The following is a 13,225-nucleotide window of genomic DNA, read 5'->3' on the forward strand; positions in this document are numbered from 1 at the left end:
TTTTAGGAAGCTGCACAAGCCTTAATTTATGCTGAGATGGCAGGATCAAGCCTAGAACATGTTCAAGAAAAAATAAATGAGTATCTGGAAAGAGTTCAGGCTCTACATTCAGCAGGTTAGTAAAAGACTACTAAACTTGTTACTGTTTTTTTTTTCCTTCTCTCCCACTACATCTATTCTTCCTGTATTTCTCTCCTGTTCATCATCTATGGATCTTGGTCTTCATACTCTTTTTGCTTATTCCTCTTGAAAAATCATAATACGTAAATAAATGATAGATCTATAAAAGAAGCCTTAAAGATAATAAACTCCAGTTTCCTAACTTTCTAGATGTGCAGAGATAGTGGATTATGTACTTTCAAACAATTTGTCATTGGCAAAATTAGATGGGGTCCTGTTAGAATTTGGCTTTTTAAATCTCTGACATATGCCCTCTTTTGATATTAAAATTAAGTGACTAATCTTCAGTGTTTAAATATTTCAGCAATAGATATAGTCTCTATCATTGTTTTCTACCGCCAATCCTTGGCTGAACTTTTAAAAAAAAAATCATAACTTGGAAAAGTGACATATAAGCAGAGATCTAGAATAGCTCATGCATTAATCAGCTTTTTGTTGCTGTGACCAAAATACCTTACAAGAACAATTTGGAAGAGGGAAGGTTTATTTTGACTCATAGTTCCAGAGGTTTAGTTCATGGTCAGCCTAGTCTATTGCTGTGGGACCAAGGTGAGATAGAACATCATGGCTGAAGAGTGTGGTGAAGGAGCGCTGCTCTGTTCATAGCAGCCAGGAAGCAGAGAGAAGGAAGGGGTAAGGAGCTGCAGGGAAAAATGAACCTCCAGGACATGCCCCCCATGACCACCTCCATTCATGTTCCACCTGCCTACATTTACCACCCAGGCAGTCCATTCAAACTAGAATGGACTGATCAGATTACAGTTCTTATAATCTAGTCATTTTGCTTGGGAATATTCCTGTGTTAACACAGGAGGTTTTCGGAGGGCTATCTCCTATCCAAACCATAGTAGCTTTTATTTATTTTTGTAAACAGCATGGCAAGTGCTCTGATAGAAGTACACATAGACTTAATGACCATGGTTTTGTTAGAGATAAGGGGTTGATTCTTGTCAAAATCTGCTGTTCACATGAGTGGAAAAGAAAATACTTGCTTTTTGACATTTTGTTTTAGTATGCATTAATCTCTCTGGGGAAATTTTTAAATTATTTTTTCTGTTGCTGAATAATAAATACACAGGCAGACAAATCTTTACTGTGATGAACTTTGTATTACTTTCTGCTACTCATTTTGAATAGAATGAGCAGCTATAAGCATATGGTTAGGATAAAGTAGAATTGATCTACTTTTGATTCCATTACAACCTTTGTTATAAATTACTTTAAGACAGTGCCCAGAAATCTCACGTATTGAAAAGTGGATTGCCTGTGTATTAGGCTTCACTTTATAGAAAGTTATACTGATTCATGTGTTCAGAATATTTTATGTGGATTGGGGGTGTAGCTCAGTGGTAGAGCTCTTGTCTAGGATGTGCAAGGACCTTGATCCATCCCCAATACTTCAAAACCAACTACAACAATAATAATAATACAGTGTGATTGAGAGTAATTTCATTTTCCTAACCAAGTAAATGAAATTCTTGATTTAATGGCTTGGTTTCATGAATAGCACACCTTATTTCATAAACTGTTTTCAAATAAAATTACCTTTAAAGTTGAGAAATCAATCTTTCATGCCTACTTCCACGATCTTCCTGTTTTTTCCATAGATATTTTCTTATTTCAACAAACATTATCAAGTGAATGTTTGGGCTGTATGGTAAGCACTGGGTGGTAGATGAACCCTTAGGAAGCCCTCAGTCAGGTGTGGAGAGAAATGTATAAACATTGCATTATAATGGCATTCCCTTTCAGAAATATGTGTGACTAAATGATAAAGAAGACATACTCACTCTATAAGGGAAAAATTATATGATGGCTATGCCACTGGCATCTAAGGTAGAGACATGGGATATTGTTAAAAATTCAATAATACACAGGACATTTCTCCACAACAATGAATTATTCAGCTCAAAATGTCAATAATGCCAAGGCTGAGATATACTGGCTATGTAGTTTAATAGTTTTGAGTTTTGATGTCTTTATTTTATGAATGGGATTAGCACATATGTCAGATATTAATGAAGGTCAAAGTTTAAAAACATCAGCACATACCCTTAAGAAACTAACAAAGCTGGGCACAATGGCACACACCTGTAATCCCAATGTCTCAGGAGGCTGAGGCAGGAGGACAAGTTCAAGGCCAACCTCAATGATTCAGCAAGGCCCTAAGCAATTTATCAAGAACTTGTCTCAAAATCACAAATAAAAAGGGACCTTGGATTTAACTTCATAGTAAAGCACCCCTGGGTTCAATCCCCTATGCCAAACCAAGCAAAACAAAAAACTAAGAAAAATATTAACTTTAAAAAATGGGTTTATTGAGATATAATTAGTATACCATAAAGTTCATCTTTAAATGGTAAAATTCATTGATTTTTAGTGTATTTCCAGAGTTGTTTAAGCATTACCACTATTTAATTTTAGAACATTTTGTAACCTTAAAAGGAATCCCATATCCTTTACAGTTAGTTACTCCCCATTCCTTCAACCCTTCACCCCTAGCAACCACTAATCTACTTCCTGTCTCTCTAGGTTTGCCTCTTCAGGATTTTTTCATATAAATGGATTTATGCAATATGGAATCATTTAATCCCTTTTGTTGTCTGGCTTCTTTCACTTAGTTTAATATTTGTAACGTTTATCAGTGTTGTAGAATATGGCAGTCCTTCATTCTTTTTTTATGGATGAATTGTATTTCATTGTATTGATTTACTACATTTTCTTTATCTATTCATCAATTGATAGTTATTTGTGGGTCCCCCCCCCACCTTTTGGCTATTATGAATAATACTATTATAATCATTTGTATACAGGTTTTTGTGTGGAAGTGTGCTGCTTTCAGTTCTCTTGGATATATACCCAGGAATGGAATTGCTGAGTAATAGGATTACTCTGATTAACTGCCACATTGTTTTCCAAAGCTGCTAACAGATTTTATAGTTCTACCAGAAGCATAGAAGGATTCTAGTTCCGTAACATCTTCATGGATAGTTGTTATTGTCTTTTATATTTTAGCCATGCTGATATACAAAGCATCTCATTGTGGTTTTGATTTGCATTTGTTTGATGGATGATGATGATGATAAACATCTTCTCATGTGCTACTCAGTTATTTGCAAGTCTTCGTTGGAGAGATGTCTATTGAGATACTTTGTCCACTTTTTAATTAGGTTGTCTTTTTGTTTTTGTAGCAGATCTTTATTTTTTCTGGTTACAAATTTCTTATAGAGACATATCTTTCTATTACAAACAAATGGAAGAGGGAAATATTGGAATGAAATGGAGAAAACTCTTATATGCATTTATGAATATGTCAGAATGAACCCCACTGTTACTATAATGCACTAAAAATAAGAAATAAACAGTAAACACTAAACCAGAACAAAACAAATGGAAAGGAGCTGGGGGTGTGGCTCAATAGCAGAGCATTTACTTGCCTTGCATGCACAAGGCCCTAGGTTCAATTCCCAGTACTGCAAAATAAATAAATACAAATGGATATAGTTGTTTCAAAGAGCAGTAAGACTATGTGGTAGTTTATTTTGGGCTTAAATGAATAGAAAAGCAGAAACTTTGTCATTAGGGCCTAGCATATCATATTATACAAATATTGTCCATATTGAAAAAAAATTTAATTGCCTTAAAATATAATGGGGTTTCTTAAGATGTAGTATTTTCCAGGTTCTTGTTTTGTTTTTAGGATGGGAGGGGAATGTGAAGAAGACTAATATTTTATTTTGTAGATGAAGGAAGTGCTGTAGGGAGACAAATTCAGCGAAAACATTTTTTTGATAAAATGTTTTTAATTTTTCTGGTTTCTGGTGTCTATCATGTGATGAATCAAATAGCTGCATCTCCCTTCATCCTCCAATGCTTTGTTTTGTTTGCCCTAAAATTAAGATTATAAAGAGAGCCTGGCACAGTGGCACACACCATAATTCCAGCGGCTCTGGAGACTGAGGCAGGAGGATCACGAATTCAAAGCCAGCCTCAGCAAAAGCACAGCACTAAGCAACTCATTGAGACCCTGTCACTGAGTTGTGGCTTAGTGATCAAGTGCCCCTGAGTTCAGTCCCTGGTATCACAACAACAACAACAAAAGATTAAAAAGGGGCTGTGGCTGTGGCTTACTGGTAGAGTGCTTGCGTAGCACGTGTGAGGCACTGGGTTTGATCCTCAGCACCACATAAAAGATAAACAAATAAAAAAAGGTATTGTGTTCATTTAAAAAAAAAAAAAAAGATTAAAAAGAGAAAGGCCTATAATCCCCTAAGTTTGGGAGGCTGAGACAAGGGGATCTCAAATTCAAGGCCAGCCTCAGCAACTTAGCAAGGCTTTAAGCAACTTAACAAAGCCCTGTCTCAAAAATAAAATAAAGGGCTGGGGATATAGTTCAGTGGTATTATAAGTGCCTCTGAGTCAAATCACTAATACCAAGAAAAGGGATAGGTGGGGATTAGTACTTTTTTAAGGATTTTTAAAAAATACCTTGTTAAGCTTTTTAAATGAAAGAGTATAGTGTGTTGGTAAAGAACATCAAATGAATTAAAATGGTATTTTTGTCCTCTGGCTATATTTAAGTAATATTTCTTATTTACATATGTTTTCTCCGCCCCCCCCCACGCCTCATCATCCTAGTTCAATCAAAGAGTGCTGATCCTTTGAAATCAAAACATCAGTTGGACCTAGAGCGTGCCCATTTCCTCGTTACACAAGCTTTTGATGAAGATGAGAAAGGGAATGTTGAAGATGCTATAGAATTGTATACAGAAGCTGTGGATCTCTGTCTGAAAACTGTATGTATAGCTTCAAGTTAAACTTGTAGAATTATGTTCAGAAATTTCTTCCTTTATTGCTGAGCACATACCTGTAATCCTAGCCACTCAGGAGGGTGAAGCAGGAGGATCACAAGTTAGAGGCCAGCCTCAGCAACTTGGGAAGACCCCGTCTGAAATACAAAATAAAAAGGGATGTGGTGTCATGTGCCTGTAATTTCCAAGATTCAGGAGGCTAAGGCAGGAAGATCCCAAGTTCCACGTCAGCCTCAGCAACTTAGTGAGGCCCTTAGCAGCTTAATGAGACCCTGTCTTAAAATAAAACCTAAAAAGGGTTGGGGATGTAGCTCAGTGGTAAAGCAGCCTGGGTTCAATTCCAGTAACAAAAAAAGGAAAGAGAAGAAATTTCTTCCTTTACTAATGAGTTCTGGTTAATTCCTCAAAGAAAAGAAATTTTCCATCATTATAAATGGAACTAAATTAAATTAATCATCTAAAAGATGACGAGTAGAAAGTTAGAAATGGGTTTTTACACAGCTTTCTATAATTTTGTTACTATTAAGATTGAGTCACTTAGGCAATTGCTTTTTAAATTACAGGTACTATTTTTTTTTTTACCTTTATTTTTGTTTGTTTTCATTTTATGTGGTGTGGGGATTGAACCCAGTGCCTCACACATGTGAGGCAAGCGCTCCACCACTGAGCTATAACCCCGGTCCCCCCGGGTACTATTTTTTTAAATGTTTATACTCTAGTAGTTAACTTAATATAGGAAGAATTCATCACAAATCTATGATTTGGAATAAACTCTTATTTTTTTCAATTTTATGCAGTGAAAAATAAGGTAGTGGTTTGGGAGCATTTTACTAATTTTCAATGTCAAATGTATATGCTTGGGTGGCTTTTATTGTTCCCTAGAGAGCCTTGGTTCGGGCTCTGCTTCAGGGGGCATGTGGTGCTTAAGAGTACAGTGTATTTGGAAGGAAGAGGTAAAGTGGTAAAGACTAGTGTTCAGTGTTTTACATAGTGCCAGCTTTTCAGTAGTGTTCAGAGAAACCATCTAGCCTGATTTCTGTAAGTGTTTGAGACCATAGGTAAGAGTTCTGCTAAGTTTCCTATCACTCAGCCTTTCATGGCACAGTGGTTGTACAATTATGGTCTATTTAGCACTTGTCCACATTCAGTATTTATTTATTTATTTATTTATTGTGATGCTGGGGATTGAACCCAGGGCCTTGTGCATGCAAGGCAAGCACTCTACCAACTGAGCTATAGCCCCAGCTCACATTCAGTGGTTTTAAAGTTCACCTCAGTGACAAGTTTCAACACTTTTTAAAAATCATAATTTTTAAAGAGAAAACTAAAATATCGTTTTTTTCTCAATTTCAAGAACTATAATGTGCATTGCAATTTTTTTTTGCATAGAAATATGGGTCAATTAAAAATTAAGCTTTAAAATGTTTCTTTTTTCTCCTCTAAAGTCTTATGAAACTGCTGATAAAACCTTGCAAAATAAACTGAAACAGTTGGCTCGACAAGCACTAGATAGGTGAGTTTTGGTCTCTCAAGTTCTTATCCTAGATAGAATATGATTTGTTACTTATTACATAAAATATTTATCTTAATGAATGGTAGAGATCATAGTAAAAAACCTTTGTTTAAACTGAGATCCATATGTCCTACCTTATTCCTCTAGTTCTTTGCTTTAAACTCAAGAAATAACCAGTCAAGAAGTGTTTTTAGTTTTTTATATACAGAGTACAGAAATGACTATGATACTTACAATGAGAAACTTCCAAAGAGGAAAACTTTCAGAAAACCTTCTAGAGCTACTGAAAAATATAGGTTGAGAACAATCCTGCTTTTAGCCATACTCAGTCCCCAAATTATGCCATATATGTAGCTCTTTCACCTCGAGCTCAAATATCAACTTTTCAGTGAGGCCAGCACTATCTATTGTATTTAAAACCAAATCTTCCCCAGCACTTTATCCTGCTTATTCTCTTCAAAAATTCTTTCCCACAGCTCTTTCTAAACTGAAATACACAAGTTTATCCTATTTGTTGTTAATGTATATGTCTCTCTGAATGCTTATTCCCTAAATGTAAGTTCAGTGCTATCACCAAGCACCTCACCCGACACATAGTGTGTGCTCATTAGATACCTGTTGAAAGAATGAGTAGATTTGCACAAGATAATTATACCTTTTGAAAGGGTTGTAGATAAAGGAAAAGGATGGAGATTGCTTTTATGAATTATTAAACTATTTCCTTTTGAACTCTGAATAGCTATATAATTTTCAGTTTTTTTTAATTGAGGTGTATCAATCATTCCTATTTTCCTCATCACCATCAACCTTTAGTTTGTTTCCATAAATTCTTGAAAATGAGCATTTGACACATAGTTGTCTTTTCCATCTTGACTTCTTTCTCCAGTCAGAATCTTAGCCTACTTTTATTACCTGTATATGCTGTGACCATCGCTGCCAAACTAGCAGGTTCCCGCGAGGGGTGATGGGAGATTGGAAAAAATAAAAAATAAAGAGTCACACATGCAGATCTTGAAGATAAAACAGCTGGGATCAGGTGGAGCACTGCTCTCTGATGGAGAAGCAGGTCTAAAGAATGACACCAGCTATCTTTATTATATATGTCTCATTAATCAGATTAAAGACTATGCAAGCATTATTCTTTGTATTCATGAAAGTTACAGAGTTAGCAATAGTAAGCAGCTATTTCCTCAGTTACATTCAACAGTTGCAATGTGCAATGTTAGGAGCATTGTGCAGCTCTCAAAGTTCTAATTTGCAGGCAGATGCAGGAGTAGCATAACTGGTGAAACATTGTGGTTATCTTAGCAAGGCAGCTCCTTCATTCCCAGGAGCTGTGTGCCTAATAATTAGGTCAAAGCTGATAAGAGTCTTGAACAGAGTCTCTTCACAGAGAGCATTGCCATAGCAACCGGGCATCCAACACCTTTGCATAGAAACTTTCCCAGTCACCAAGCATGCCACAGCCATGAAGTCATAAAGGACCCCAATCTCAGACACTGGTCTCCCAGTCACTGTCACTGCTCTCCACATGTGTAGATAACTCATCATCCAGTATTCCCAAGTGCATCTTCTAAGCAAAGGGTGTATGTGCGACAGTCATGGGTTCTTTTGAGGATCTGTTGAAAATTATCAGTCCACTTTGTAGGAAAATGTACATAGCATTTTTTAACGTTTAATTTCATAGTATTCACAAGATTATTTTATTTATTTATTTATTTTTTATTTTTTGGTACTGAGGATTGAACCCAGGGGTGCTTAACCACTGAGTACGTCTTCAGCCCATTTTATATTATATTTACAGAACAGGGTCTTGCTAAGTTGCTTAGGGCCTCACTAATTTGCTGAGGCTGGCTTTGAACTTGAAATCCTCCTGCCTCAGCCTCCCAAGCTGCAGGGATCACAGGTGTGTGCCTCTGTGCCTGGCTGAGTGTTCACAGGACTCTAGAAGTTCATATATGGATTTTAGGTTAAGAACTTTTATTTTTTACCTTGTTCTTTGACAGAAGAAAGTCAAAATTCACTTGCATATCATGTAGGCCTTCTGTAAGCCAAGCCCTGCCTTCCTCTTGTCTCATCGTTTGTACCTTTTTTAAGGGCTATATCCATTCTCTTGAAATTACCTCAACTCTCTCTGATGTTTCATACTTCTGCACATTTTGTACATGCTCAGTAAGAATGCTTTCTTACTGAGTACAGTGGCACATGCATGATATTCCAGCTACTTGGGAGGCTGAAGGAAGACAATTGCAAGTTCAAGGCCAGCCTTGTTAACTTAGTGAGACCCTGTCTCAAAGTAAAAAGGACTGAGGATGTAGCTCAGTTGAGATCATCCCAGAGTTCAATACCCAATACTACCCCCCCTAAAAAGGGCAATTTTACTTACCTATGCAGGTAATTTTACTCTCATTAGGTTTGCTGAATTGTTTAAAAAAAAAAAAAAAAGCTTACTCCCTAGGTGAATAATTCTGTGGCTCAGGCATTGATTCAAAGCAACCTTCCCTTATTCAGCCTCTCTTCTCAATCAGAAAATCTGTAATTTCTGTTATGCATATAATACTTCTTTCTTGGCATCTGTAATTTTGATGCAGTTCTTTTTCTCCTGTGGAAAACCATGAACATCTTTAGGATAGAGATTGTTTTATACATTCTTGTATACTCCTTACCTTGCATAGTATCTGGTGTAAGTGTTCAATTGATGTTGACAATTGAATATTATTTGCAAAAATATTTACTTAAATATTTACAAGGGATTAGCTTAAGTAGTTAAAATTTGACTACTATGTACAAATTTTATATACCAGTTTTCCATTGGGGTGCTTGACTAGTTCTTGGAGTAAATTTTATTTCCTAAAGGCTTAATTTGAAAAGAAAAACTAGAACTTTTTTTTTTTTTTTTTGTATATGTATGTGCACCTCTGTTATAGAGCAGAAGCATTGAGTGAGCCTTTGACAAAACCATTTTGCAAGATCAAGTCCACAAGTAATAAACCAAAGCCACCACCAGTGAGAACACATTTTCCATTAGGACCTAATCCATTCCTTGAAAAACCTCAGCCATTCATAAGTCCACAGTCATGTGATGCACAAGGACAGAGATACACAGCGGAAGAAATAGAAGTGCTCAGGTAAATGCATTTATACTTCATTGCAATGAAGAATTTTGTTAACATCTCGATGCAGGCAATTTTACTCTCATTAGGTTTGCTGAATTGTATTCAGACTTTTGTTATATGTTGTAATATAAATGTAAATTAGAGTCACAACTTGAAATTATTAAAATTTATTGGTTCTAATATATCTTTGTATTTAACATTTTTTTTACTAGACATAATGTTTTTTTTTTCTGTAAGTCCTGGCATTTTGCAAAATTGAGTCTTAAAGGTTTAGGAGCAAAACAGACCTATGGCAGAGTATGATAGTCTATGTAACTTTGTAACTAAAGCCCTAATGGGGCAAAAATGTTACGTTGAAATAGCACTCTAGGCCAGCAAATAGAAGTCTTGAGCTATGAATAGTTTTTCAGTTCTTTTTTTCTTTTTAAGAAAATGAAACAGAAGAATATGTTTGACAGAAACCACAAAACCTACATTGTATTCCATCCAGTCCTTTACAAAAAGCATTTCCACACCTCTGGTCTAGATAGACAGCTCAGTGTCCCTGAAAGCAGACTCAGGGCATATTAAAAGTGTGAAACACAGTAATGTGGAAACCCTGGACTGCCTGCTGAAGCAGTGTAGGTTAGATAAATCTTTGAGCCATTGTGGTTATTCTCAAAGGAGACACAGGAAGTACATAGTTAACATATGCAAACATATATGTATACAAAACAAGGAGAAAATATGCAAAGCTACTCAAACCTTCTTTGTCAACAGACCATACCTGATACCTGTAACACTTTCTTCTTCCACTACCTATTCCACATTCCCATAACCAGAAAATGAGGAGAGCATATTTTTTTCAGAATTGTAAATGCTATCTATATTTTTTAGATTTCAAAATAACTTTGGGCTCAGTATAGAATTAGCTCTATGTCCTGGTAAGGGACAAAAAGGAGACTTTCATCACCTCTAGAAAGGCCTATCTTGACACTGGTTTTGTGAGGTTTTTGTTTTATTTTGTTTTTGTTTTGGTAAAGGAATTGAACCCAGGGGTGCTTAACCACTGAGCCACATCCTTAGCCCTTTTTAATTTTTGAGACAGGGTCTCACTGAGTTGCTGAGGCTGGCCTGGAACTTGTAAGCCTCCTGCCTCAGCCTCCCAAATTTCTAGGATTACAGGAGTGTTCCACTGTGCCTACTTGACACTGAAGTTTTGTTGTGAAGGATGTTGAGTCTTTTTTTAGAGCGCTCCCGTAGCATGTGTGAGATGCTGGGTTCGATCCTCTGCACCACATAAAAATAAATAAATAAAGTTATTAAAATATTTGTAGTTGTAGATGGGCACAATACCTTTATTTTATTAATTTATTTTTATGTGGTGCTGGGGAACAAACCCAGTGGGATGTTGTCTTTTTTTTTAATGTTTTAGTTGTAGATGAACAATACCTTTATTTATTTATCTTTATGTGGTGCTGAGGCTTGAACCCAGTGCCTCACACATGCTAGGCTAGTGCTCTCCCACTGAGCCACAACCCCAGCCCCGGGATGTTAAGTCTTTAAAGAAAACTCTCATTAAATTGAATTGCATTATTTTTTTTGGTGATATTTAATTATTTTATGAAAATTTTGTCCAAACATATTTAACAACATGAGGTGTCAGTTTAATTTCAATGTAGTACTATACCTTGTCATTTAAATTTTAGAGAGTTTAAGTAAGATTATGATTAAGGTAGACTTGAACATTTACCTTGGATTTTTTTTATTGTGTTTTATAGGACAACATCAAAAATAAATGGTATAGAATATGTTCCTTTCATGAGTGTTGATCTGAGGGAACGTTTTGCTTACCCAATGCCTTTTTGGTAAGTAAGCACTGTTGTAATTTTTACTTTCAAGGCCATTTTAAAAAACGTCAGTACTGTATTAGTTCTCTGAAATTTGATTTAATTCATAGGCTTGTAACTAAAATTTTTAATAAGGAAAATTGTTGGGCGATGTGTCTGTGGGAAAGAGATGAGATAACAGTAGGAGCCCTTTGTTTTCAGTTCCCTTGTCATGGCTTATGTTGACTTCCTTTGACCTAACAAACATACTCATAGTGACTAGTACAGGTCTGGCACAAAGTAAGTACTCAGTAACAGTTGTCCCGTTGGCTGATTGAATCACAACAGAAATACAAGCCAGTAAAAGAATTGAATGGAAAAGTGGCACAGAATAACGGTATCATTGTTTACTAAAAGGATCCAACCTAAGGAAGAGTTATAAAAGGTATTAAATTGACACAGCCTTTCAGAAAGGACAATGGCAGTTTGTCAAGAACCTTAAAAATATTGCTCCGTTCAGGACTCCCCAGCTTCTGGTCCTAATGAAATCAATATTCAGTTCAAAGGTGTATGTAGTAAGAGCATTCATTAAAGAATCTTTTTTAAAAACTTGGTGCATTATAATTATACATAATAGTAGGATTTGTCATTACATATTGGTGCATGCATACCAGCGGTCAGTTTTGTTTCCAAGTGTCTCGCCTTTCCTTCTCTTCCTCTATCCTCCTGACCCCCTTTTCCTCTGCTCTCCCCATCTTCCTTCTGTTTTCATGAGATTCCCCAATCTACATACCAGTTTTTCCTTTTGTCTCGCTTGCTTCAACAGTATGAGAGAAAACATAAGACCCTTACAAAAGCGTCTGTTAGAGCAAAAAAATTGAGACAAAATATTTAGGGCTATGGCAATAATTCAATAATGATACATCCATACAATATATATGCTACCCAAATAAAAAGTCTTTTTAAAAATATAGGAAAAATGCTTACAATATTATAAATTAAAAAAAAATAGAACAATAGGGCTGCTTTTCATTTTCCAGTGTTTTGCTATTCTTAAATGGCCAAGAATTAGATATCTGACTGCTAATAAGTCAACCTAATTTTTTCCCTCTGGCAACCAACTGTGAGATGCTAGTAATAATTGGAGTCTAAGGAATCCTTATATCTTAGAAACTTTAATAGCTTTGATGTTAAGAGCACAGATTTTAGAGACAAACGTTCCAGTTTGAATTCCTGAGATGCTGGATAAGTTAAATCTCTCTGTTTTCTCATCTATAAAAATTGAGGATAATAATAGAACCTACCTCATGGATACTGTGATGATTAAAAGAGTTACTAAAATACGGAGCACTTAGAGTGGTGCTTATTATATAGCAAGCACTATGTAGGTGTATATAAGGGTTAACTGATAGAAAAATACTTATTTTAATAAGTACTAAATTATAATAATTTGGCTACATGTTTCAAATATTTTTAAAAAATTTTAAACTTTCATAATTTCACCTCAGGAATCTTCGATTTCTCTATTGTAAGTTTGAAGTAGTCTTAAATTTTCCCCTCAGAATTTATGATGGTGATCTTTAAGCTCCTCTAAATTGAGTTAGATCTCTATTTATAAACAGCTCCTAATATTACACAGGCACCAAGCCTGTAACACCAGAAGTTCTGTGAGATAATGATCAGAAAAGTTTAAGAAATGGTGTATGGCGTATTCTACTCAGAGATTTACAACCAACATTGGCTTATTAAAAGTCTAGATTTGTCCAGCAATGAAGAAAATAATACTTTGGCCAAAAA

The 13,225-nt window shown here is 35.6% G+C and overlaps 1 protein-coding gene across 3 annotated transcripts in view; it reads left to right on the forward strand.

Annotated features, from left to right (window-relative positions):
- Positions 1-4: 4 nt before the first annotated feature.
- The window catches only part of Capn7 (calpain 7), a 34,555-nt gene continuing 21,334 nt past the window's right edge, over positions 5-13,225 (forward strand). For 2 of the 3 annotated variants that reach the window (XM_048801169.1, XM_048801170.1), the window contains exons 1-5: positions 7-115; positions 4,819-4,976; positions 6,437-6,504; positions 9,432-9,632; positions 11,381-11,467. In XM_048801169.1, coding sequence (XP_048657126.1) covers positions 37-115; positions 4,819-4,976; positions 6,437-6,504; positions 9,432-9,632; positions 11,381-11,467 — 593 coding nt within the window. In that variant the 5' untranslated portion in view covers positions 7-36. Of the gene's footprint in view, positions 116-4,818; positions 4,977-6,436; positions 6,505-9,431; positions 9,633-11,380; positions 11,468-13,225 lie in introns of all 3 variants that reach the window. The other variant, XM_015494467.2, reaches the window with a different exon arrangement.

This window comes from Marmota marmota, unplaced genomic scaffold, assembly GCF_001458135.2.
Source record: "Marmota marmota marmota unplaced genomic scaffold, marMar, whole genome shotgun sequence".
In the NCBI taxonomy this organism is placed as follows: Eukaryota; Metazoa; Chordata; class Mammalia; order Rodentia; family Sciuridae; genus Marmota; species Marmota marmota.